Genomic DNA, 22,706 nt, shown 5'->3' with positions numbered 1-22,706 from the left:
GACTTCAATCACCAATAAAGGATGTAGATGGTGTGACTGCCCCAAGACTCGAGTCAATGGCAGACGCTCTGCCACTGTGGCATCCAGCGACACCCACGGCGAGGAGTCTGCGTCCCTCTGATACCGAGTCTTTTTTCCTCGATAACGCGTCCGACTCTTTGCCACTTTCCGGAAGCTCTGAAACTGAGCTCTCGTATGTAATTACCTCCCTAGCCAAGTACCCTCATAAGCTAATGTATCATCCAGTTTCGCTTTCTGTTGTCAGTAACTAGTACCTTCTCTCTTTTGTCTCTGTCTTGGCCCACAAGTCGAAGGTACCTACTTGCCTACCTACCTAGGTACATAATGGAAGGCACCTGCCTCACGCGCGTACGCCTAGCTCCTTCCCAATCTTGCCAAACCAAGGTAGCCGAGCAGCTGCCTACCTAATTAGGTGCCCGGGCAGGTAGCAGGGTAGGTCCCCACAAATCCTTCTCTTCCCTTAAGTACCTCCACGGCAATCCATCTTCGCCCTTCCATCTTCTCGTCTTCAACCCATCTTCTCGTCTTCAAACCATCTTTTCGTCTTCGACCCATCCCATTTCCAGCCTATCTCGTCTTCGACCCATCTCCCTCTCCCATCAGCACAAACTTCCAGTCAGCAGAGAAGTAAGTATATCTATTTCACTTCGCTCTTCGTGCCATTGATACGATCTCTCGTCTCATTGAACGAGCTGATCCGACAGAACCCAACTGACCGATCAACAGATGTCTGACCCAAGCGCCTCCGCCCAAGGGCCTGTATCACCCGCAGATACTGCACTTCTGTTCAACAGACCCAAATTTCGAAAGGCATGTTGGTCAGACCAGCCAGGCATCCTAAGCAGCCAGGAAGAGTCAGTATCTTGGTCGTCTTGTGTAACTTGCTGTAATGGGACTAACTTTCTTCACTAGACGGGACTCATACCCTTCCTACCATGGGATGAACACTTCTTACGAGTGTGGCAACATCCGGGATGCCCTCAAGACGGATACCGTTTTCTTCTCCATCGACTTCGAGACTCTGTGTCTTGAGAAACATTGGGAGGGAGGTTATCGCACCCAACCGATCACCGAGATAGGTATCTCGGTCCTCGACACGCGCAACATCTCAGGATGCAAGAGCCATGGCGAGTTTGTGCCAGGCACGGCAGCTGAGGCTCCAGGGTGCTTCCCTGGGCCGATTGCTGTTACGCCTGTCACGCCCGCCACGCTTGTCAAGACGGCCGCGGCGGCTGAGGCTCCAGGGTGCTTCCCTGGGCCGACTGCTGCCGTGGGCCCTCTCCCATGCCGTTCCAACCCAGGGGATCGTGGCCTGATTTGGCGACAGCACGTCAGTTCCAATCACTACATCGTCGACGACTATAGCGACCATTACGCCGGGAATTGTCGGGACGTCGCCTCCGTCGATCACAACTCGAATTCCTACGGTTTTGCCTTCAAGTCCAGCAAGTTCGTCAAAGAGGTCAACGTGGCCAAGCTCATCCAGTCGCGATAGGAGAACGCCCGGAGAAGCAATTTGACCAGCGAGGAGAGGAAGAAGGGCGAAGGCCGCAAGATCGTCATCCTGGTCTGGGACTCTCGCCTGGAGGAGAAGACTTTCTGCCGTCTTGGACTCGACTACTTCTACCAACCGAACGCCGAGGTTTGGGACTTGCAGCTCCACCCGGCTTGGCGCTACTGTCTCGGAGCTGATCGCAACCACAGAAGGGAATCGGCCGCTTGCAAAATGCTGGGAGTTGCGTACGAGACGGCATGGGGAGAGAGCCTTGCACACTGTGCTGGCAACCTTGCCGCCTTCAATGTGCAGATAATGCTCGCCTTGGGGACCGCCACAGCGGAGCAGAGGGAGCAGATCAAAGCGGTCCGACCTCTTCCCATCCTTCCTCAGTCTTGGGTTGACTATACCCTTGCACAGGTCAACAAGCCCTGGCTGCTCCGCCGGATGGAGGCGGGTGAGGAATGAGGCGACGGAGGCAGAGGCGGGTTTAGTATCAAAGTTTCTTGTTTGCGAGTTTAAGAATCAGTCGCGGAGTTTAATAATATCGGGCATGCACATTATGATCAGTTCCAAGTTGTTAAGCAGCTAAACCGCAATAGCAGTCTTCTGTGAGAGAAGACTATCCACCCAAAATCGAGTGTAGTTCTGTCTGCCATCAAGATACGCAGTCGAGGCTGTCCCCAAAGGTAGGTATCTACAGTTGCACAACACTGTCGAGATAGGCCGAAAGCTATAGTTTTGATTTCAAAGAGAACCACTAACTGGTGGTTCAGCCAAACGCAGACTACTCAGGGTCAGTCAGTCCCACAAGGCCAACTCTAGCTACCATGTATTATCCAACTGACATGACTCCCACAGGTTCTTCGACCTCATCCCGATTAAGGAAACTCGCGCAGGGCATCGTCTTCCTTCCTCGCGTCTTCACTCACCAGGCGGATCAACGCAATCGCAAGCCTCCATCTTTCTTCTTCTCTTACGCCCTTTTTTACAATTGTCTTGGGAAAAGCATAATCTACCATGAGTCCTCTTAGCTGGCACCACAAAGGCTGTACCAAGAGCATCGAAATACCATACCAGAGATAACATCTACGCCCTCCAACACCTGTCCCCCGTCCCAGCATCATCGTTATTCCGTTCTTCCTTCTGGCTGAGAAACCCGTCTTTATTAAAAAGGACGAGCGGGCCATATACGTCTTATCAAAGGCAGACAGAACGCTTGAGGGCGACGCTTGAGGACGATGTCAGAAAGTGTTCCCGAACTGGGATGACGAGAAATAGTGTCGGAGTTGTTGTAGATAAACCTCTTAGGCCACCGGCTGACGTCGCAGATGGTTGTTATGGAAATGTCTAGGCCCCCCTTCCAGGTCTCGTCCAAGTAAGCTGGCTTGAGACGGACCCAGTCCTCCGTGAAGTTGACGTGATTATATTCTCTTTGCTATAGCTGACGCCTACACTGGCCATCTTGGCCCCTCTCGTACCAGCTGAAGCTGAAGAAACGCCCAAAGTCCTGACATGGGGATGGGGAAAGGACTTCCTCCACCAGCCATTCAGTTGACTGTCTTGGGCTGATAATAGTAAACCTTAACGTTGCTAGCGACGTTAAGAAGTTGGTCACTGACAACAGTTTTAAGGTTGAGGAGGAAGTCGAGACCTTGTCGCAAGACATTGCCCGGGCTGGAGATGCTCAGGCAGAAGCCGAGGCTGCTGGCGCTCCCGAGAAAAGGCACAAGGGCAAAAAGAAGGCCCCTAAGGTAAATAACCCTTCCAGCGCAGAAAAGTAGTTCCCCAGCACATGTTCAAGCGCAAGAATGGTCGCATCCTCAACGCCATCAAGGAGGAAGTTGGTGATGACAATCTCGCCTGTCAGACTTCTGCTCACGCTCTACCTCGTATGGCAGTCCCAAGAGGAGCAACTGGCGCCGCGGCTCCAGCTACTTAACGTCCGACCGCTGGAGTTTCTCTCCCAATATTCAGACCAGTTCTCGGTCCTCCACTGCTCAGGTAACCGCTCGATCTTTTCGGAACGACTAGTGGGGAGACGCCAAGTGCCCATGTCACCTGCGTTGGCAACCTCTAAGGCGACGAGAAACACTCGCCAATTGAGGAGAGGCCGCTCTCGTGTGAGGCTTGTGGTCTGTTATGTGTCAGATCACATAAAGAAATACTGTCTCCTTCGGATAAGGTGTATGTTTGCGACCTGACGCAGATAGGGACGAACCCATCCGGTTGGTTTGACTTGCGCGACGTTCGAGGCAGACGGGGCAGGCACGGCCTTCCTCTGCAGACGTCAAATGAACTTGTTGGTATCCGAAGTGACGATGTTCCCACCAGACAATCTGGCCTGAACGGAAGGCGCAGGGTCCACGAGGGTCCGAATCTTCCTGCGCAACCATGGTTGATTGACGCGCGCCAGGGTGTAATCAACCCACGACTGGGGAAGGGGGGGAGGAGGGAAGGGGGAATGCCCTTCTTGGCCGGGTCTGTCGAGAACTGTCCGTTGAGTTGAGCTAACTGCTCAGTCGTTAAATTGCCAACGGCAAGCAGCATCTGAATGGTAAATGCGGCATCGTTGCCAGCACAATGTGCAAGGCTTCCCGCCCCACACCACCTCGCAAGCAATGCCCAACCACTACAAGCGGACGACGCCTTTTCTGTGCTTGCTGCCATCTCCTCCAAGGCGTAATCGCCAAGTCGGATGGCTCTGCATGTCCCCCTCCTCGCTGATCCCGGTAAAGGATAACCTCCGTCACAGAGCTCCTCAACATGCACAGAAATTTAAACGGCAGCCATCTTCACAAGATGTATCATGGACGTTGCCACTTTTGTGCGATTATTGGTTCCGGGGTTAAGGTTTTACAAGTCTCGTAGGTCGACGGTAAATAAGGGAAGGTTGAAGCGAGGGAGGTTAGAGAGGGAAAAATTTCCCGGGGTAGGTAGGTACCTCGGGATACCTAGATACCCAAGTGGCAGCTTCAAATGCAAGTCTTGCGGGTTTCGGGCCGAGAATTCGGCAGGAGCCTGATTCAACCTGTCTGTTCATGACGACGACTGTCTTTACCAGCCATCTCTGTCATCGTGGTGGTTGCCTAGGTGGCAGATGACGACCCATACCACAGATACTAGGGGTATCGAGCGAGAATTCAACGCCATAGTTTGCGGTGTATTGGATTATAAGCGGTATATATCACACACAAGTTAATGAGTATAAGTATAGGCTACGCCATGTTTTTTTCTAATGGAAGGCACTTGGTTTTATAGGTAAAGAGTAGGAAAGAAGGTAAGTGAGTTGAAGCTGAGCTCTCTAAACTCTCTGCCTTTGGACAACCTCTTCACTTTTATAAGCCCTTCGCCTTCTGCCAAATACATCTGGATTTGCCGTCCATCAACATTGGAGCAAGCACTAGAACAAGCATTGTGCCAGCCAGCACCAGACAGATAGCGGCGGCGGCGACGGTAAGGCGAGCGCTACCGCAAGCACCAGAACAAGTATCAGAACAAGTCATTTGCGTTAAACATGCATTACTAGCGTCCGGATTGTCTCGTTTGCCGCATGCTTATGGGACTTAACTTGGCTGATGAGGAGTTGTCCCCAAACCATTATGTCCCAAAGGGCAAACTCCAACAGTTGCCTGTTCATGTTGTCAGATAGTAGTATCTTTTAACACTCCTCCGATGATTGGGAGCCTGGTTGGCTGGCAGCGAGAAGTCCGTGTCTGACTGCCGGTGTCCCAAACAAGGTTTCGGGCGACTGAGATGACCCCAGTGACTGTTGCGTACGATGTATGATCTTTGCCCCGTTCAGTGTGCACAAACAACCCTGGCAAACGAAACATGGGACAAAAAACTCAACAATCTAAACGTCGTTTAACTCTGAAGCTAAACTCCCCTTCCTTCACGGAGTGTTTCTCGTATCTGAGAGGTGATGACTGTTTGCGACAGAAACTAGGCAGATGAATCATTTGTAGTTTCATGAAAGAGTTCCTCACAAACCTACGTTCCTTCCCTGCCTGGCAAATTGTGAAGTCAATCCAATGGGGAGGAGGTAGTGAGAACAGGATGGGTGGTTTTCAACTTTGACCACACCGAACTGGCGAATGATTTTGAGGTCCGTATCCCGACCTCGACCCCATGCATCTCACCGGCTCCGGCGGCAACCTTTCAAGCACCTCGGGAACCATTTTCTAGACAACACAACCTCTACAGGTATGCTAGGGTCGAAACTGCAGCCTGCTTCAGAAGAGAAGCCACAGCCTCCGTGACCAATTGCCTCCAGCTTGTCCAGCAGAGTCCACCGCAGGCTCCGTGCTTCCGCCGTAGGTTCCAGAGCAGTTGGATGTCTCGGAGGGTCTTCCCTGCGCCGAGACATCGAGGAAATCAAACGTCTGCAAACGTCGATTGGCTCGCGAATTTCATGTTGTTGCGATTTCGGGCGCCGTTGTCATTCTTGCGGTTGATTCTTGCGGCTTTCGACATTTCCATTCGATTGGAAGGTTGTCTGTCTGTCAGTGTTTCAATATCAGACCAGACTCACAGAAAAACAGTCATCTTTTACCTTCTTCTGGCCGGAGAGTCGTCTGGCCTGGAGAAAAGATGGATTGGCCATATGAAAGACAAGGCATCTTCGCCCCCCCGTCTCAAGCCAGCCTGCCCGCCTGAGGTCAAGCTGAGCGGTTCAAGTTGGGTAGTCGAGCCAGTCCAGGTCTAGATATTGGCCGAGTTCTGCGAGTTGCGCAACTAGGTACCCCATAGACAACCCCCAACAAGCCTTGTCGCCACCTTCTATGATCACAATGGAACCAGACGCAGGGGTCTCTGGGAACAATATTCATTTCGGTGCCATCTTAGAGCTACATCCTGGAACTAATTACAGACACGGATACTAACGCGGGCTCAGCGCACTTTCATCACCCGCCGGCCAGTTTTTCTCTCAAACCTCCGCTGGGTATCCGTTCCGATTCAAAAAAGCACCGCGAAAGCTGAACAATAACAGAAGAAAAACCAATCACTCAAATCTGTCTGTTGTTCCCGCCTTCCAGCGCAGTCTTGACATGACTGCCCAAGTCATCGGTCTGAGTGAGAAATCTGAAAGGTGCTAGACAGCAAAAACGTAAAGAAAACATGGTATAATAGCCCCCTTCCCCTCTTGTGCGAGCCTCTCCATGAGTGAGATGACGACACTAGAACTATATGGGCTTTTTGGTTTCGCGCGCGCCGGAGAAAAGGACAAAAATAGATCAATGGTGATTAGTCGAAACTGTTTGAGAAGGGGGGTATAGTAGGAAAAGACCCGCGGTCGCCCGATCATCGCTTCTTTTCTGTCGCGAGAAAGAAAACACAAAAGAAAATCCCGAAGCCGTTCGTTCCATCGCCCATACCGGGCGGGGGAGGAAGAGAAGCAAGAGGAACTGGAAACGATCGTTAAGGTGACTTTTGATGTCGAGTCTCATGCAAGGCGGTGGGTAGGGCCGACAGGGATGTGCCCAGCCGACTGACCAAATTGGGGGAACGAGACGCATGTTGCGGGCGCTCGCCCGGGACGGCTTAGAAGAAACTCGGCTTGGTGAGTACGCGGTACTCGACATAGTCTTCTCCATCGATGCTGATGATGGTGCCCTGAGACACGAGCTTACCGACAAAGGGCCCGTTTGTCTTGCGCTCGTACTTTATACCGCCGTAGAACTTGATCTCCTCGCCTCCGACCTTGCTGCGGTGCTCCTCCTGACTAGCCCAGACCTTGTTGAGCCGCTGCATCTCGTCGCGCTCGTGGAAAAGATTGCTCATGCGAGGGCCCGGGCCATTGCCGTTGCCGTTTTGCATGGGCATCTTGGGCATGGCCTGCTGGATCATGTGGGGATGGGCGATGTTGGCGGCGTTGGCAGTGGCGGCGGCGGCGGCAGCAGCAGCTGTAGCAGCTTCGTGGTCGGCAGCGAAGCGTTCGGCACGCATTTGAGCAGCCTCGATTCTGGCGATCTCGCGGCGGGCGCTGGCGTCGATCTTGTTCTGGGCCTGTACCGGCGTGCGGGACTGTCTGTTGTCCAGGTCGGGCAAGGCGTGCCGAATGCCTCGGGTCTCCGTCCTGCGGCTCTGGCGCAGCTCTGGGTTCCCCTCGGCCTTCGCCTCGAGAGACTCGGTGAGCTCCTCCTCTGGCTGGGGAACAATCACGGGAGGGGGGCCCATGCTAGTCATGACGCCAGGCTTGTTGAGGCCGTGAGCCACGCGCTGCTGAGACTCGTACACGGCCCGCGCCTCGTTGTGGGCGCGCTCCTCGGGGATCTCACCCTGGTCGAGCTGCCACTGGCGAACACGGCAGTATTCCTTGACTTCGGCACGGGACAGGTTCTTGAGATGAGGCTCGAGCTCGACCTCTTCCCAGTGAATCCACAAGGCGCCTGCTCCTACGGGGAAGTTACCATCCACGAAGCGCTTGTCACGAGTCTCCCTAGCCACCTTGACTCGGAACATGTCGTTCTGTCCGAGGATACCGTAGACGGCATGGCGGTTCACAGGATCCTGTTCGCTAGAACCTTTCCAAAAGCCAACGATGATGCGCGTGGGCCGGGTGCCGAGCAGGGGATCGAAATGAGGCGTTGGGATAATCTCCCGTGCCGGCTGCGTTTGGACGGGGCCTCCGCTTATCGTGCCGATACCACTACCGGTCCGGCGACGTTTGGAGTCCGGCCGCGCCGGCATCGTAGCGTGGTCGGGGATTTCGGCTCCATAGGCGATGGCGGGCGCCACGACGTTCTCGGGAGGGGGGTTCTCCTCGACGCGGCGGATTGCTTCCTTGGCGGCGGCCAGCTCTGCGGCATTACGAGCCTCCTCTGTCTCCTCAACAGCGTCCGTCCGCAGCTTGACATACTCCTTGACTTGGTGATGATCCATGCCGACGAGGTGGTCGGCGAAGACGACGCGCTCAAAGGTCACCCAGCTGCCACCGGGCCCGGGAGGCAGGGGGTAGTCAGCGCTGGATACCTGTTCGCCGAACCGTGTGTTTTGCTGGATGCGGGTGCGAAGGCGGTCGCGAACGTCGATGAAGCCAATAACGGCATGCTTGCCCCTTGGGTCGGGAACAGGTGAATCTCGCCAATAACCGAGAATCACCCCCTTGACACCTCCCAGCCCATGCCTACGGGCTAGCTTGGTGCTCCGCGGGGTGCCCTCCTTCTCCGTCACAATACCGTTCTCCATCTTCTCCTCGCTCAAGTCGTTGAAAAGAGACGCTCGCTTTCGCTTGGGGTAATGTGAGATGACGGGCTCGTCTTCGACGTCGGCCATGTTCTCGTCCTCTGGGTCTGACACGACGCGGAGAGGCGACGATTTGGGCACGCCATTGCGGTTGCCTACAACGATCTCATCTTCCAAGGCGCGGTCATTGATCCCTGATACAGGACTCAAATTCTCAGGAGGGGGGCTCAGATCGTCATCATTGGCAGTATCATCGTCATCCAGGCCCGGGGGCTTGACGCCATTTGAGCTGTGACTTTTGTCCATGTTAGCGAAGGCCACGACACGAATGAAGTTGTGTCATCCTGGAGCGTCTTGAATTGTCACTGGTGTCAGGTGCGCTTGCATGATCGGCTCGTTTTGATTTAGGTAAGGGGCCGATTCTAACTGTGAGAAGTGACCAACACATATCGGTATGGCCGAGAAGCCGACTGCGGCCATGAAGTAATGAGAGGGGGGGCAGAAGTTAAGGTGCCATGTTTCCGGTGAGAGGAGTTCAGGGTTGAGGTCGAGTTGAGCAGGGGTAGAGAGCTCTGTGCGTCTTCAAGTAGATGATGCGACCTTGTCGCCAACTGACTCGGCCACATCTTGACAACTCGACAACAATTGCGCTCTTTGCTCATGAAATTCGCAACCAAGGAGGACAGAGAGAAAGATCCGAGTTGGGTCGGAGAAAATCTGGGACGACGCCTTCGAGAGAAAAGCCAGAGACATCAAATAAGGCAAAGTGCCTGGGCCCTGAGTTCAGACCTGGCTGAAATCCAACACACATTTTCGGTTTGACTGGGATGGAGGGCTAATATTATGGGAGTGACATTGTGAAAGGGCTCGCTGGGTAGCGTAGGGCGGGAAAGGTTGCGTCAAGGTGAGAATGAAAAGGTTAAGGAAGGCGGTGCAGCGTTGAGGTTGAAATAACCAGGCTTGCGGCTAGAGACAATAATTCGAAATGACCAAGACCATGATGAGAACAATAATCAAGGAAGGGAGGGCGCGTTGGTGCTCGCAAGAGGACGATGAAGAAACTCGGGCCAACCTCACTTGATGGTCCACAACTACTTGGACGGGCGAACAAGAAGGGGGGCATCAAGAAGTTGTCCCAAGGCCACGGGGACCATCTTGAGAAAGAAGTCAAGTTAAAGGAATAGACTGGAAACGGGACTGGATGATGGGGAGAGGGGGGACACTGGAAAACACTGCCCAGTGCATGACTTCACCACTGGTCATAGCGCCATTATGGTCATTTGAAGTGAACGACATGCGACAGCTCAGGCGAAAATGATCAAGTACAGTAGACGACGTGAAGGAAATGGAAAAACAAAACCGGAAAACTTACTCTGTGGTGGTAGGGGTCTCAACAACTGGGGTTTGTCGGTGCTGCTGCGACTCTGAAGGTGCAACCGACGTTTGCTTGGTTTCGACGACCTCGGTGGTCTCCATCGTAGTCGGTGTTGTTGGGTGGTTGGTGATCGGGAGAGAGTTCAGCTGAACGAGAGGCAATGATGTCGATGCGCGTTCTCGCAGGGAACCCGAGTGAAACCCCAAATTGACACGGGGTAAGCGATGGGAACTCGCAGTTCAACCAGTCTGCTTGGATGGAAACAGGCGATCAGGTTGAATGGGACAGTTGGCGGGTGAGGCGTTGTCGAGTGAGATGGTTGTGTGTGGTTGTAAGAAGACAAGAGGCTAGGGGAGATGGGTGGGTTGGGGAGAATAGACGGTCCCCCCCAAAAAAAGATCGGGGGGATGCTTCGTGTTTGAGGACAAGATTGATTGTGACTGGACGGAGGAGGAGTGGAGACTGGAAGGCGTGTGAAAGGTGAGGTGATGAGGTATTGGATTCCTCAGCCTCTAGCGGTATCCCGTATTATTATCTGCGGGTGGTTAGGTTAGGTACCTTTGGGGAAGAGAAGGCAGATGAGTCGAGAGGAGTCCCAAACACCAGATCTGCAGTTGAACTTCTAGTCCCAACCAGGGCGGACAGCGGACAGCGGGCGGCGCGTGTGAGTATGTAGGTAGGTAGGCAGGTTATGGTAAGTCAGGAGGTACAGTACGGTACGGTACCCGTAGCCGTTGTACAAAGTACTACTGCCTACGCTGTTCCCAGAGGCCAGAGCACGGACGCTGACAGGTGGAAAAGCGCGATAAACAGGCTTCGGCGCGGCTTAAACGAGATGAAGACGTCTTTAGCGGAGAGAACTGCTATGATTGACGGCTGAGAAGACGGGTTTTGGACGATGAAATGGATCGAGGACGGGTTGAGGGGATCGAGATTGCGGATTGGTAAGAGAGGCAGACCGAGAAAAAAAAGAGAGAGAAAGAGAAGTGTTGAAACTAGAAAAAGGAGGACCGTGTGCGAGACCATACAAGGTGCAGCGAGGGTAAGGCAGGTTGGCTCTATTGTGGTCCGGGTCACAAGAAACTGGGTTGGGTTGACGTGTTGTTTGAGCATTCAAGGGGGGCGTGTAAAGAAAAGAAAATGATCGGAATTTCGGGGGTGGGAAAGTAAGGGGCGGTGGGAAAGGACTCAGAGAGAAGGAAAGGCACGCATGCGATTGGAACGAGATGGGAATGAGATGCGATGGAGAAGGGGGAAGGGGCGTGTGTTGGGAGACGAGATTTTGAGAGTTTTTTGCGCCATGGAAGACGGGAGAGCAGGATAAGGGCGAGCGAGGGTGAGCGAGTGTGTGTGAGAGACACAGGTTTTAGTTTCCCAAGGGAAGACTACCTAGGCCAACCAGAGTTGCGGATGTCAATTTTCAATCCCGGGGGGGGGGAGTGGTTCCAGTTTAGTGAGTGAGTTCCAGCTTTCAGCAGATGAGTTCGAAAGTGAGAGTGAGAACCCAGCCAGCAGAGCGAATGAGAGACTGCGCCCCGAAAAGGTACTCGAGACCAAAGGCCAAGCCAAATGGCCAAGGTCCATGGTTCGTTCGTTTCGTGCTTCATGGGGGTAACGAAGGTACTGTACGGTACGGTAGGTTCGGTAAGGTGCGAGCTACGGGTGATTTGATAAGGACGGATAAGGAAAGGTAGTCATCGCCCCCTCCTAGCAGTCATAGAAGCAGCTGACAGGGCTAGACGCGTGTACCAGGCAGTTTGCATCAATAGTACACTTTCTCAGGCCCAGCCAGCCGGATTGCGCATTCCAGGTCGCCAAGGCCACGTCGACCTGTACATACATGCATGTCCGCATCGCACCAAGTCGCGCCAGATCAGACAAGCGCACCTCAGTCACTCAGTCTCGTCGCTCATTTCATTTCAGTCACTCCAGTTGCCAGAAGAGTCCCCGTCCCAAGCCCCACTTGTCAGCCAGGTTCAGTTGGACTCACGAACGCCTTGGACTCCCCTTCAATACACGAAACCTGAGTCGTACACACACCTCTAGGCGATAGGGCCCGTTCTGAGGCGGGACTGGTAACGAGGCAGCGCAGTTGTGACGAGAGTTCCGATCATTGGCCCGTATGACTTCTCGGCGGGGCTCTCTCCAGGGAGTATGATGTACGGGGACAAGCTGACTGACGCCTCCATGCTCTTTGGCAATTGGACGGACGACAAGGCGAGGTAAGATAGGAGCATCTGGGTACTGTAACGGTACCTTTGGAGAAACCCAAAAAGTGTATCAGTGGCTCAAGCTTCCGAGATACAACGGTGTATGCGATTGAGAAGGTTACTCATTCTCGATGCACAGGGTTTGGATACTTTCTCTCGTCATCTGGCTGCAGTGGGTTTTGGTTTTTGTTATATGCCGGTTTTCCTTCGTTTAGTTTTTCTCTAGTTGATGCTTTTTTTTTTTCTTTTTCTTTTTTTTGGTGGGATGGTCCGTATCCTGTCTACGCGCTCAGAATCTCTACGTGCAAAGGCCCAACCTAATCGGGCGGCGCAAGGATGGTGGCAGGGACTGGTTGGTGCCCTCGGAAATGGTGTCCCGCATTATCTGCTCACGATCTGCCTTTTTTCCCACGTTTTTCACTTTTTTCCTTCTTCTAGTTCTTCGTACCGTCATGAGACGACCACTTGCCCCTCCCTGATTCCCACCTTGGGTTAAGCTCATTCGGCACACTGTATCAGTATCAGGTCTGGTGTGATGGTTTGGAAAGAGCCGGCGACGAGTACGTACTAAAACAGGCGATGTCCAAAGTAGGTACTTGATCACCGTACCTACTGATTTCATCAACACCTGGAGCCCGGACTGCCTAGCACAACCCAACCTAAGACAACCCGGTTGGTTGCCTTTGCTTTCGCTTGCCGCTCGCTCTTCCTTTCTGACACGCCAAAGGAGAGGGACCCAACCAACCAGAACTCACCACCAGTTCTCATGCGCGGGAAGAGAAATGGACAAGCGACAGCAACTCTGCCTGACCAGTCAGGCAATTCCAACAACTCCAGTCACTCATTCCCCGCAGGAATCTTGTTGCAACACGTGCATCGCCCCCCCCCCCCCTTCTCTCTCCATCCGTTCTTGAGTTGCGTGGGCGCTCGCTTCCGGGGCGCCCGACACGTTGCCCAATATCACTCGCAGCAAGCGATCAACTGTAATAGCGTAACCTAATGCTCTGATGCCATGAGGCGGCAAAATTCGTTCATCCATGGCGTGGCTGCGGTCTTCATGTACCTGTCTCCCTCGGCGCTGGAACCTGGAACTTGCAGTTTTGCGATTACGAATCCCATAAAGGTGAGGTACTAATATAATCAATCATCTTATTACGCTCGCGGTAAATAACCAGGACTGACACTGCATTGGCGTATCAGATCGCATTGTCCCTTGCCGTCCTCGGCCCCGCCAGCCGTTGCACCAGCCATTGTTCCCCATAACATCCTTGCTCGCTCTTCTCAACCCTGACCAAGAAGCAGGGCATTACTCACCTTTATGTCATGCCCACCTAACTAACAGCCAAGATGCCGATACTTGGCGTCGACAACCAGTTGTTCTGCGCAACTCCCTTCGCTTGTGAGTCGAGTCAGCCTCAGCCAGATCATCAGATGCGATAGTCTACAAACATATGCGAAAACGAAAGAAGGGAAAAAGGGGTGTGGAGTCGAGCCCCCCCCCCTTCCCCCCTCCCTCGGGCCCTTTCTCTGTCAGTAAACCTGGCTTTGCACAATCCCTCAACTCGAAACGCCGCAACTCTCTCTGTACCTTATCCAGAAACCCTCCGAAACTGGTGAGTCTAATGGTCGAATAGTTGAGTAGGAGCGAGCTGTTCGGCTGCGCGCACCCTTCCCCCAACGCAGTAGACTTTCGCCGCAACGCCGGCTCGGAGACTATCTCCATCTCCAAGTGGCATGAGAAAGTGCATGGATACCGGGGACTCGCATGCTCTCGCGGCGACGCGCCGACAGGAAGACACGCTGTCCCATCCTGATTCTGCTGCTGTTCTCGCAACCGCGCCGTGGATTGGCAATGATTAGTATTTCGAGGTCACAGAGTACGCCCAGGCTCCCCGCGGATTCCGAGAGATGCGGGTTCCGAGAGGCAGCAGCCAGAGTTCGGCTCGGACTTGGAACCTTTTTTGACTCTCGTGCGCAAAAAGTATGCTAGAGGCAAGTTGCTATTGCCACCCATGCTCGTCGTCGTCTCTCCCGAGTTCCCACGCACTCAACTACCCTGTTAGGATAGGCAGAGCCACATAACCCGGATCTGTCCCCCAGCTGTAACCCGCTGTACCGAGTTTCCCTCTCGAGAGACTTTGCCACTGTTGGCAATAATAGACCGCGCAACAATCTCTAACCTTGCCTCCACTCTCTGTGTCTCGCTACTGTCACCCTGTGGTCTTCTCATATCTTCAACCATTACAGTGTGTTTTTGGGTAGACCAAGCAGAGGGTGACAGTGACAGACAGCAAGGGCGAAGAACACAAATCGGATGGGATTTACCATAACCGAGGGCCAGGAGCGAAACAGCGATAATCATAAAACCCCTTCATTCATGAAAAGATTCACGGGTGGTGGCCCTGACGTGACAAGCATTGCCACGACGAAAACAGTCTAGAGGTTCAAGCCAGCATTGAGGGAGGACCTTGGTGGGGCCGCGTTCAGCGGGTTTGGTATGCTCCAGCATCTTTTGGGCCAATGATGGTTGCTTATGGCGCATCGGCACCCTCTGGAGCCCACACCTTCTATGAGCTAAGCATACTTGTTCCAAAACTGGCCGGGAATAATTCATCAATCAAGCAAGGCAACATGCCCGAGTGGTTAAGGGGACAGACTTGAACTAAACCGGCATCTCCGCCGGCGTATTCTAAGGTATCTGTTGGCTTCGGCCGCGTAGGTTCGAACCCTGCTGTTGTCGCGTCAAATTTTATTTTTTAGGCCACTATGCATCCTCCCAGCAGTTTTTTGCCTTCCAGAGACTTGCTGTCTGCCTGTTGGTCCTCCTAGGGGGTTCTTTCCCTTCTACAAGTAGACTACCAGGTGGTTATAAAGCCTGTCCCGTGTACGTGTCGCAGGCATTGTGCTTGCTATGAATCCGAGGAATTGATTCACAATGCCTGGCCGCATATGTGCTTCGGTCAACATGGTGCAAGGGATAGGCGAACTGGCACCCTCGCATAGTGGTCTGTACATGCCATACGCCCTGCGAGCATCTCGTTTTCTCGCGTACGGTCCGACAGAGACTCAACGATGGCTCCGTTGGCAAGCCATCCGGAATTCGATCATAACTTCCCGCTGCGGCAGATATCTCAGCTTGAACAATGTACATAATCGAGGTGTTGCCTTCATGCACTTCCCCCTCCCCCTCCCATCCCTTCCCGCGTCCTGCTTCTTCGTCTTCTTTACCATGTGATTGACTGTAGAGTAGAAACCGGAGCCCCTTGTCAACTCTATCCAGGTACAACTCGCTTAAGCAAGGCATTAATAGGCAGACACACTTGTCAGAAACACAACGTTGCAGGGTCAGGCGTTTAGGCGGTTGTTCGGATGCCTTTTTTTTTGGGGGGGGGGGGGGGGCCAAAGACTACGGACTTCCCACTAGATAGTTGGATGTCCGTGCGTAAGGTTATCTCTGTAATCTTTTTTACTGAAGGTGACCCACCTCCACCTCCAGAGCCGAGAGCCGGTGCTCGTTCCAGGAGGGGCCCGGCGACGAGTCCTCCCTCTCTCAATCGATTTCGCCGAGATCTTTGAAGGGTTGCCATTTGCCATTTGATATCGACACACGCATGTGGCCTCTTAGCCCCCCCCCCCCCCCCTCCTGCGACGGAGCCCATGATAACGGGAAGAGTGAGTGTATCATCCCTCTTTTAAGCCGTAGTCAACGCAACAACCCGGGAGGGAACCTGCACATGTCAGCACCTATATCAATAGCTCAAGAGTCCCTTCTCCGTTTTCCTCCGCAACTCAAACTTTGGGCGCGGCTGCGCATCGTACAGGTACGGCATCATAGGCCAAGGGCAAAAGGCAAACTGGTTAGCACGGAGTGCGTGCTGCATTAAACAAGCCTCCTGGGTTGACCGCGGGATTCCTCGCCGATTTCCCCAACCTATCAAGAAGAAAAAAATTACACCTTTTTCCCTTTTTTTTTTCTTTCGCTCCTTTCAAACTTTAGCTTTACCCCCCTCTCGATGGACACGGACTCGCCGTTTAAGCCTTGGATGCCTGATCAAAAGAGTAATTAATCATCAAATAGTGCCGGATACACTTTGTCAAGTTAACTTCCCGCGGGGACCTATAGTCGCTAGGAAGGCACACGAGAGGGCGGGGGGAATGAGTCAACCGGGCGATATACTAGGTAGGTAGAGGATAGAAATGTTTGCCCCGCGCACCAACTCAATCACAACCTGACTTCGGGAATCGACGAGGAAAAGGCTAAATATGGCTGGCCAGAACGATTTGCAATGGTCAACGTGTTGTGGTTGGTTCAGTAGCGATGTACAGAGAGCCCGTGACTCGGAATGCTGGCAAATGTTGTCCACGATGTTCTTGATCGCGGGCTTGAGCAGAGTCGATGTACCGGAGCTCTCGGAAAACAAGATTGGCGGCACGTTTGAGGGCGCAGATCATACGCCCTTCCCCACCCCTACATGAGCTGTGAAGCTCTCTAGTTGTATCCGTACATGACTCTAAATATGATGGTTTGGGTATCCCATGGAGAGCCGGCCGCTCTCCTGCACCGACGTTCACAAGACGGGCGTCCAATCACCGACCGCGTCCCCTGCCCCTTCCACCTCGCCCCCGTCCGCCCCTCCCGCCCCTCTTCCCGCCACGGAACCCGCCTCGGTTGTCAAACCTCTCATACAGCCTCTCCTCCCCGAACGCCGCCTGGCCGAACCTCATGAAGTTCACCAGGCCGCGGTCCACAACCGCGATCAGCACATTGCGGTACCCGTGCCTGAGCCTCTGGTACAGTCGCCCCGGCCCACCCATCGTGTTCAGGTCGGGCGGATCGTACGGCGTCGAGTCCAGCAGCGCCGACACCTCCTCGAACGACGGCACGGGGTCATCCCGCGCGTCGGCGACGGCGATGCGAATATCCGGCGGCGGTAGGTCCGTCACGCGCAGATTCGGATGCTTGGATGGCTTCCACACGTGCCAGTGAACCTTGTACGCGCCCTCCGGCGCGACCGGTTCCTGGGCAGCGGCCGTGGGCTGGTATCGTACGAGGAGCTCGAGTTGCTTGTAAATGAGGCTGTATTGGCGGTAGACGCCGGGCCTGACGAGGGGCCCGTAGGGCTGCGGCGTGGGCGCGGGTCTGTCGAGGAGTGAAACGAGCCACTGCCATAATGACTTCCCTGCAGGTTGGGGCTGAGGTACAAGATTGGTGGCATCAGGCGGCGCGCGCTGGACGTAGTATCCTAACCGGCGGAGATGCGAGTAGACTTGGTATTTGGGGAGGGTAATCTTGCCCCGCTCGCCGTCCACGCCGATAAAGAGGGCATATGCGGCCTGTAAACTTAGGGGCACGCCGGCGTCGAATTCGTCGTCTGAGCCCTCGTCCGCCTCCTCGTCGGAATTTGCTTTTGTTTGCTCCGCATCGTGTACGGTTCTCTCCGCAACCTTGCTCTCCGGCGGCGGCAAGATCTCCCCAAGCTCGCGAAAGGGCCACCAGAGATCCAGGCTGCCTCTCTCGACGAGGAACAGCGCCTCCTCGGGCAACAGCCACAGCTTTCCGACTGCCGGCCTCGGCGCCTTGAGCCCTCTAATGACCCGTCCCATCGACTTCGCCTGTGGTCCCTTCATGTCCTCGACGACGGCGACCCGCTCCTTTGCGTAGATGGGCCCCGTCTCGGCCAAAAACTCCTGCAGATACTCGGGCCTCGCGAGCCCAGACGTGTCCCCGTCTTCGACGGCCTGCAGCGTCTCGGGCCAGTAGTCGGGGAAGTACCACCCTTTGCTCCAGGTGTCGCGGTGCACGCGCGAGTATGAGAGCACCTCCTCGATGACCTGCCTGCTCGTCTCGAGCGCGTTCTCCTGGGCGCGGGTGCCGTGCGACTCGAAGTCCTTCTGGCCCTTGCGCACCGCCTGACTCGAGACGCCCTTCTTGTTGAACATGGAGGCGAACAGGCGCATGTCGAAGAGCCCTTCGTCCTCGGCCTCGTCGCCGGCACCCGAGTCGTTTTGGAGCTGAACGGCCGGCGCCGCGGTGGGGTTGTCGTCGTCGTCGTCGAGGGGCATTTTCGCGGTCTCTGACTGTGGGCTGCTCTTTCTTCTTAAATTTCAGGAGTGTCGACGGAGGGTGGGTGGGCTTCCAGGATTCGGTTCGCAATTGGGGTTATCTCGGTCGCGTCGGCGTACTGGTAGGAGGAGTAGGAGTCAAGAAGGCGATGTGAGTCTTGTACATGGCCCCTCCAAAGTGGAAAAAAATTGGGCAGCTGCGCGAAGAAGTATGAAAAGCTTGGGCCAATTGGAGTTGCGCGCACGAAAGTCACCACCTTGATACCTAGCTAGTACAGTAGATACATACTATTATCCAACACCGAGACTTGCTCAATAATACCAGTCTTCCTTTCTGTTATATCATTACGACTCAAAGGACTGTGATTACGTATGAAGATTTCAAAAGCATTGGATGAAGGTTGTAAACACACAGAGCAACAAGTAAGTACCTTCGGTGAACTCCGCTGCGAGTTTGTAGAGACTGGGAATGAGCGTGAGCCCTCGTCAAACTCAACTAAGAACAAAAACCGCGACTCGTGGCTCCTCGAAAGGGATGGGAGCTTTTCTTTATGTCGGAAATTGCGGGATGGTCGCCATATGAATACAAGTCTGTACCAATGCTCTCGCAACAATTGGACCACATATCCAGGCCTTCCCCTCCCTCCTACTTTTCTTCTCTCTTGACTTTCTTTCCCGTCTCACCGACGGTAGCGATGCTTGTGTCCCGAGGCAAACTCGACTTCCTTACGTGTGCCATGCTGACACAACGCATGGACATCGAGTCCCCGTTTCCAACAAGAGGCCACCAACGAAAACATATGGACAAGGGATGACAAGTGATCCTGAATACTGAGCTCATCTCATCTCAACAGCAACGGAAGAGCAAGGGCATACACTATCAGCACATGACCCCCGTTGGTATTGGTCTTGGTCTTGTATTGCCCTTTTCGCCCCGAACGTCATCAGAAGCCAACAGCCTGTAACTCGTTCCGAGTACACTGCTTAGTCTCGTAGTTCCTCTCGAACTTATGGTCCCTATGCGTCTCCTCGATCTTATAGTTTCTCTCACGTAGGTGGTTCCACGATTCTGTAGTCCTGAGACCAGACCCGAGATAGGTAGTGTTAAGTTCAGACGGTGGCAAGACTGTCACGAAGTATGCGAACGGGAGGCGTCTGTTGGGGCATTCTCTGCTGTTGCTTACATCGATGCGATGCTTGGTGCATACCCGTTCCGAAAAAGAGTTTGGTTCTGAGCCCGTTTGCAGATTGGTGTGAAAGGGAAGATAATTGATACTCTATCTCCAGACGAAATATTGCTACCAGAGCCCTGTTCTCGCTACTTACCCGACCCAAGCCTATCTATCCTGTCTTGGCATAAGGACTGCGTCTCCTAAGTCTGGAGCCCCGCTGTAGTAGAGTCAGCTTGAGTCGTGGGTGTGCCGCATGAGGGAAGACTTCTCACCATGTAGAGTATATAGGGAAGAGGCACAAACGCGACGGCGAAGATGGCCAGGATCATACTCGAACCAAGGACTTGGAACTTGTAGTACAAGATCGGTATCAACAGAGGGAACGTCGCCCCGCACATACTGGTGAACAGTTCGTTCCCGGCGAGGACGGAGGCGATGTGGTCCGGGTACGACTCCGAGAGATAGTTCAGGAACGAAATGTACAGCAGCAGGGCACCGGCCGTGAAGAACGCGGAGCCGACGATGGGGATCGCCCAGTGGATCGAGGGCTTCGCAGTCCATCCGAACCAGACCAGACTGGCCGGTATTAACAGACACCCAATCATGGCGGCATGGAGATGCTTTTCCGGCTCGATGTTCCCGTTACGGTTGTATCTGGGCTCCAGACGCAACCGATAATAGAGGAAGAATGGAGGGATGGTGACCAAAACGCCGACAATGAGCCCCAGGAGCGCCAGGCTCTGTGTTCCGGTATCGAAGTGGTATACCATCTTGTAGGCCAGCGGCATGGCTTCAAACCAGATGTACATGAGGCCGTACGTGAGCGAGGTGTACATGTTGACGAAGAAGACGGTCGGCTCCGTCAGCACTAGCGTGAAGGGTCGGACGAGGTGCACCTTGAGGACCTCGGCGCCTCGCATGCTGTCCGCCTTGAGCTGCGCCTCGCAGACAAAGCCTAAGTCGCCGGTGGCCCTTCGGAGACGCATAGTCCGCCGGTAGAGGATGTTGTCGGCGCTTGTTTCGGGGAGGAAGAAGATCAGGACGATGAGGATGAATGCACTGAACCAGCAGATGATCCAGGCGGTCCATGTCCAGTCTTTAACCTGTACCGCGAAACCGCCGATGATGGGACCTACCGGTGTGTTGGGTCAGATACACTGCACAAGGGGGGCGGGTGTCCGGTCTTACCTAGCGTGGGCCCGCAGATGCCAAGGAGCGCAAAGCTTGCCATCACATAGGTGTGCTTCCGCGTGGCGTAAAGGTCCGTCAGTATGCCGTCGCCAGATCCGAGGATCGGGGACCCGAAGAAGCCGGCGACGAAGCGGAACCCGAGGAGCATACCGATGTTGGTGGCCAGCGCAGTCGGGATCTGGGCGAGGGTGAAGATGATGAGGGCGGGGATGTAAACGGAGTTTCGGCCTATTTGGGGGACCTCGGATAACGGACTCCAGACCATCTGTACCAAGTCAGGTTCTGATACGAGTCGACGGCCTTGAGACGTGCACTCACGGGGCCGAGTCCATATCCCAGGACGAAGACCGTCAACCCAAGGAGGGCGACAACGTCCGAGACGCCGAAATGCACCTGGACCCCGTGGACCCCCACGGTATAGATGGATGCCCCGGCGTATACGGCGATGATCAGAAGGCACAACTCGAAGCTGACCACGGCCTTCTTAAAGCCGGACCAGTTTCGCGGGTTCTGTATTTGTGAGTTGGCAATCATGGTGAGATGGAATACGCGGAACGCTGTCGTACCTCCGGATCGTTCGGCAAGAACTCGACGAGATGCAGCCCCCTTCTGTTCTCGATTCCATACTTCTCCCACGTCGTGCGGCTTATCGTCTGGTTGGCGAACTCGTTGTCAGCTCCCTTCCCATAGTCCAGCGACTGTCCCCGTACCTCAGTATGTCTTGATGCATAAGAAAATCTATCACGAGAAAATCAGCACGATAGCCCAGACCCCTTCATCTCTGCCATACTTACGCCGAGGCGGCTCGATCATAGACCTTTTCGGTGTATCGTTGGCGGATCAGGGGATGGCGCTCGTCAAAGTACTGGAAGGCGGGGGACCGGCCCCCCGTGGCCATTCGGATCGCCTTCCACGCAAACGTGTCTCGCACAAAGTCGGTAAACCCCATGTTTTGCCTCTGTTTCTCGCCGGTTGCTTTCGGTTTACCTTTCAATGGCCAGGACCTCTAAAGAAAAGGGAAGGGGCTAAGACACGTCGACTCTATATGAGAGTGAAGAAAAAAAGAATGAAGGAGAAGCCAACGCAGCAAGTTCCAGGCCAAGTGTTGCGTTCGAAGTTGAGAATGAATTCGAACAGATGCCCGTCATCGTCCTAAGCAGGACGCCATGCAATGCGAATGCAGTTTGAGGGGGAGGGCTGAGATGGTGGTGGTGTCTGTCACCGCGGGCTCCCCAACACGCAGTGACCGTTGGCACGCCAAGACTCACGATTATCGGACGCCTGTCTAACGCACTTCAAAGAGAGAAAGAGATTCGCCGCGACACACACACAGGCCCCGAGCTCGTCGAGTCCGCTTGAAACATCCCAACCGAGTAAAGTTGCCGGCTCCAAGACCTCACGGACATGCCCAGGGCAGTAAGTAGCCCCGAGCTGTGTGGCTCCTCCGGTGGCGCACCCGGCGTCAATGTTCTCCACTCTTTCATCCGGTCCCGCGATCCCGCAGTCCCGCGCGTACCGGGCATTGGGCCGTGTCACCGAGTCCTTGGGCCAGACATTGGCCCCAACCACGATATCCTCCTGAGAAACTGACGTCATTAGGTTTGAGATGCCGATAACAAGTCGTCAAGTAAATAGAGACGGAAATTCGAAGGAGGGCCATGGGACGTTTTGACGAGGGTGGACGAAGGTCCTCGAACAAACGGCATGTGGAGGGGTATCGCGACATGGCCCCATTTGAGTTCCAATGTCAAGCTGATGTTGCCTCTCCAAGCGCAACCGGCAGTGCAGTACTCTGTAAGATGTGTGTCAACCCGGGATTGACCTAGTAACCACTTAGCCGTAAATGTTATGTGCTGTTAGGTAGTCAAGCCCCGCCTCCCCTCGCCCCCCCCTCCCCCCATCTTCGAAGCCGGGACGAAGAGAAACGTCGCCGCCTCAAGGTGTTTTGCATCACCCCAAGTCCCAAATCAAAGCGCAGACACAAGCGTGGA

The 22,706-nt window shown here is 54.3% G+C and overlaps 9 protein-coding genes across 9 annotated transcripts; 5 read left to right on the top strand and 4 right to left on the bottom strand.

Moving 5' to 3' along the window:
- Window positions 1-961: 961 nt before the first annotated feature.
- CDEST_06876 (uncharacterized protein) lies at window positions 962-1,984 on the top strand (the record flags this gene model as incomplete). The annotated part of the gene is made up of 2 exons (XM_062923035.1): window positions 962-1,489; window positions 1,517-1,984. The coding sequence occupies 2 exons, from the start codon at window positions 962-964 to the stop codon at window positions 1,982-1,984; spliced, it is 996 nt and encodes a 331-aa protein (XP_062779086.1).
- A 1,417-nt stretch (window positions 1,985-3,401) lies between these two features.
- CDEST_06875 (uncharacterized protein) lies at window positions 3,402-3,912 on the bottom strand (the record flags this gene model as incomplete). The annotated part of the gene is made up of 2 exons (XM_062923034.1): window positions 3,402-3,645; window positions 3,722-3,912. The coding sequence occupies 2 exons, from the start codon at window positions 3,910-3,912 to the stop codon at window positions 3,402-3,404; spliced, it is 435 nt and encodes a 144-aa protein (XP_062779085.1).
- A 2,421-nt stretch (window positions 3,913-6,333) lies between these two features.
- On the bottom strand, window positions 6,334-11,354 carry CDEST_06874 (uncharacterized protein). The gene is made up of 2 exons (XM_062923033.1): window positions 10,077-11,354; window positions 6,334-8,999 (listed from the first exon to the last, which is right to left on the bottom strand). The coding sequence occupies exons 1-2, from the start codon at window positions 10,178-10,180 to the stop codon at window positions 7,061-7,063; spliced, it is 2,043 nt and encodes a 680-aa protein (XP_062779084.1). The 5' UTR covers window positions 10,181-11,354; the 3' UTR covers window positions 6,334-7,060.
- Window positions 11,355-14,054: 2,700 nt separating this feature from the next.
- CDEST_06873 (uncharacterized protein) lies at window positions 14,055-14,468 on the top strand (the record flags this gene model as incomplete). Its single annotated transcript, XM_062923032.1, has 2 exons — window positions 14,055-14,270; window positions 14,358-14,468. The coding sequence occupies 2 exons, from the start codon at window positions 14,055-14,057 to the stop codon at window positions 14,466-14,468; spliced, it is 327 nt and encodes a 108-aa protein (XP_062779083.1).
- An 834-nt stretch (window positions 14,469-15,302) lies between these two features.
- On the top strand, window positions 15,303-15,646 carry CDEST_06872 (uncharacterized protein; the record flags this gene model as incomplete). Its single annotated transcript, XM_062923031.1, has 2 exons — window positions 15,303-15,447; window positions 15,540-15,646. 2 exons carry the CDS (start codon window positions 15,303-15,305, stop codon window positions 15,644-15,646), a joined length of 252 nt encoding a protein of 83 aa, XP_062779082.1.
- A 900-nt stretch (window positions 15,647-16,546) lies between these two features.
- On the top strand, window positions 16,547-16,861 carry CDEST_06871 (uncharacterized protein). Its single transcript, XM_062923030.1, has one exon. It carries the CDS (start codon window positions 16,553-16,555, stop codon window positions 16,763-16,765), a length of 213 nt encoding a protein of 70 aa, XP_062779081.1. The 5' UTR covers window positions 16,547-16,552; the 3' UTR covers window positions 16,766-16,861.
- Window position 16,862: 1 nt separating this feature from the next.
- CDEST_06870 (Putative tRNA-splicing endonuclease, subunit Sen54) lies at window positions 16,863-18,617 on the bottom strand. The gene has a single exon (XM_062923029.1). It carries the CDS (start codon window positions 18,350-18,352, stop codon window positions 16,877-16,879), a length of 1,476 nt encoding a protein of 491 aa, XP_062779080.1. The 5' UTR covers window positions 18,353-18,617; the 3' UTR covers window positions 16,863-16,876.
- A 1,016-nt stretch (window positions 18,618-19,633) lies between these two features.
- On the bottom strand, window positions 19,634-22,065 carry CDEST_06869 (Putative major facilitator superfamily, MFS transporter superfamily). Its single transcript, XM_062923028.1, has 6 exons — window positions 21,510-22,065; window positions 21,282-21,453; window positions 21,034-21,225; window positions 20,713-20,980; window positions 19,797-20,656; window positions 19,634-19,741 (listed from the first exon to the last, which is right to left on the bottom strand). Exons 1-6 carry the CDS (start codon window positions 21,662-21,664, stop codon window positions 19,694-19,696), a joined length of 1,695 nt encoding a protein of 564 aa, XP_062779079.1. The 5' UTR covers window positions 21,665-22,065; the 3' UTR covers window positions 19,634-19,693.
- Window positions 22,029-22,575, top strand: CDEST_06868 (uncharacterized protein). Its single transcript, XM_062923027.1, has one exon. It carries the CDS (start codon window positions 22,120-22,122, stop codon window positions 22,303-22,305), a length of 186 nt encoding a protein of 61 aa, XP_062779078.1. The 5' UTR covers window positions 22,029-22,119; the 3' UTR covers window positions 22,306-22,575.
- The last annotated feature ends 131 nt before the right edge of the window (window positions 22,576-22,706 follow it).

This window comes from Colletotrichum destructivum, chromosome 4, assembly GCF_034447905.1.
Source record: "Colletotrichum destructivum chromosome 4, complete sequence".
NCBI classification, from domain to species: Eukaryota; Fungi; Ascomycota; class Sordariomycetes; order Glomerellales; family Glomerellaceae; genus Colletotrichum; species Colletotrichum destructivum.
Note: the sequence above shows the minus strand (reverse complement) of the source record. Positions and strands in the feature narration are given on the sequence as shown.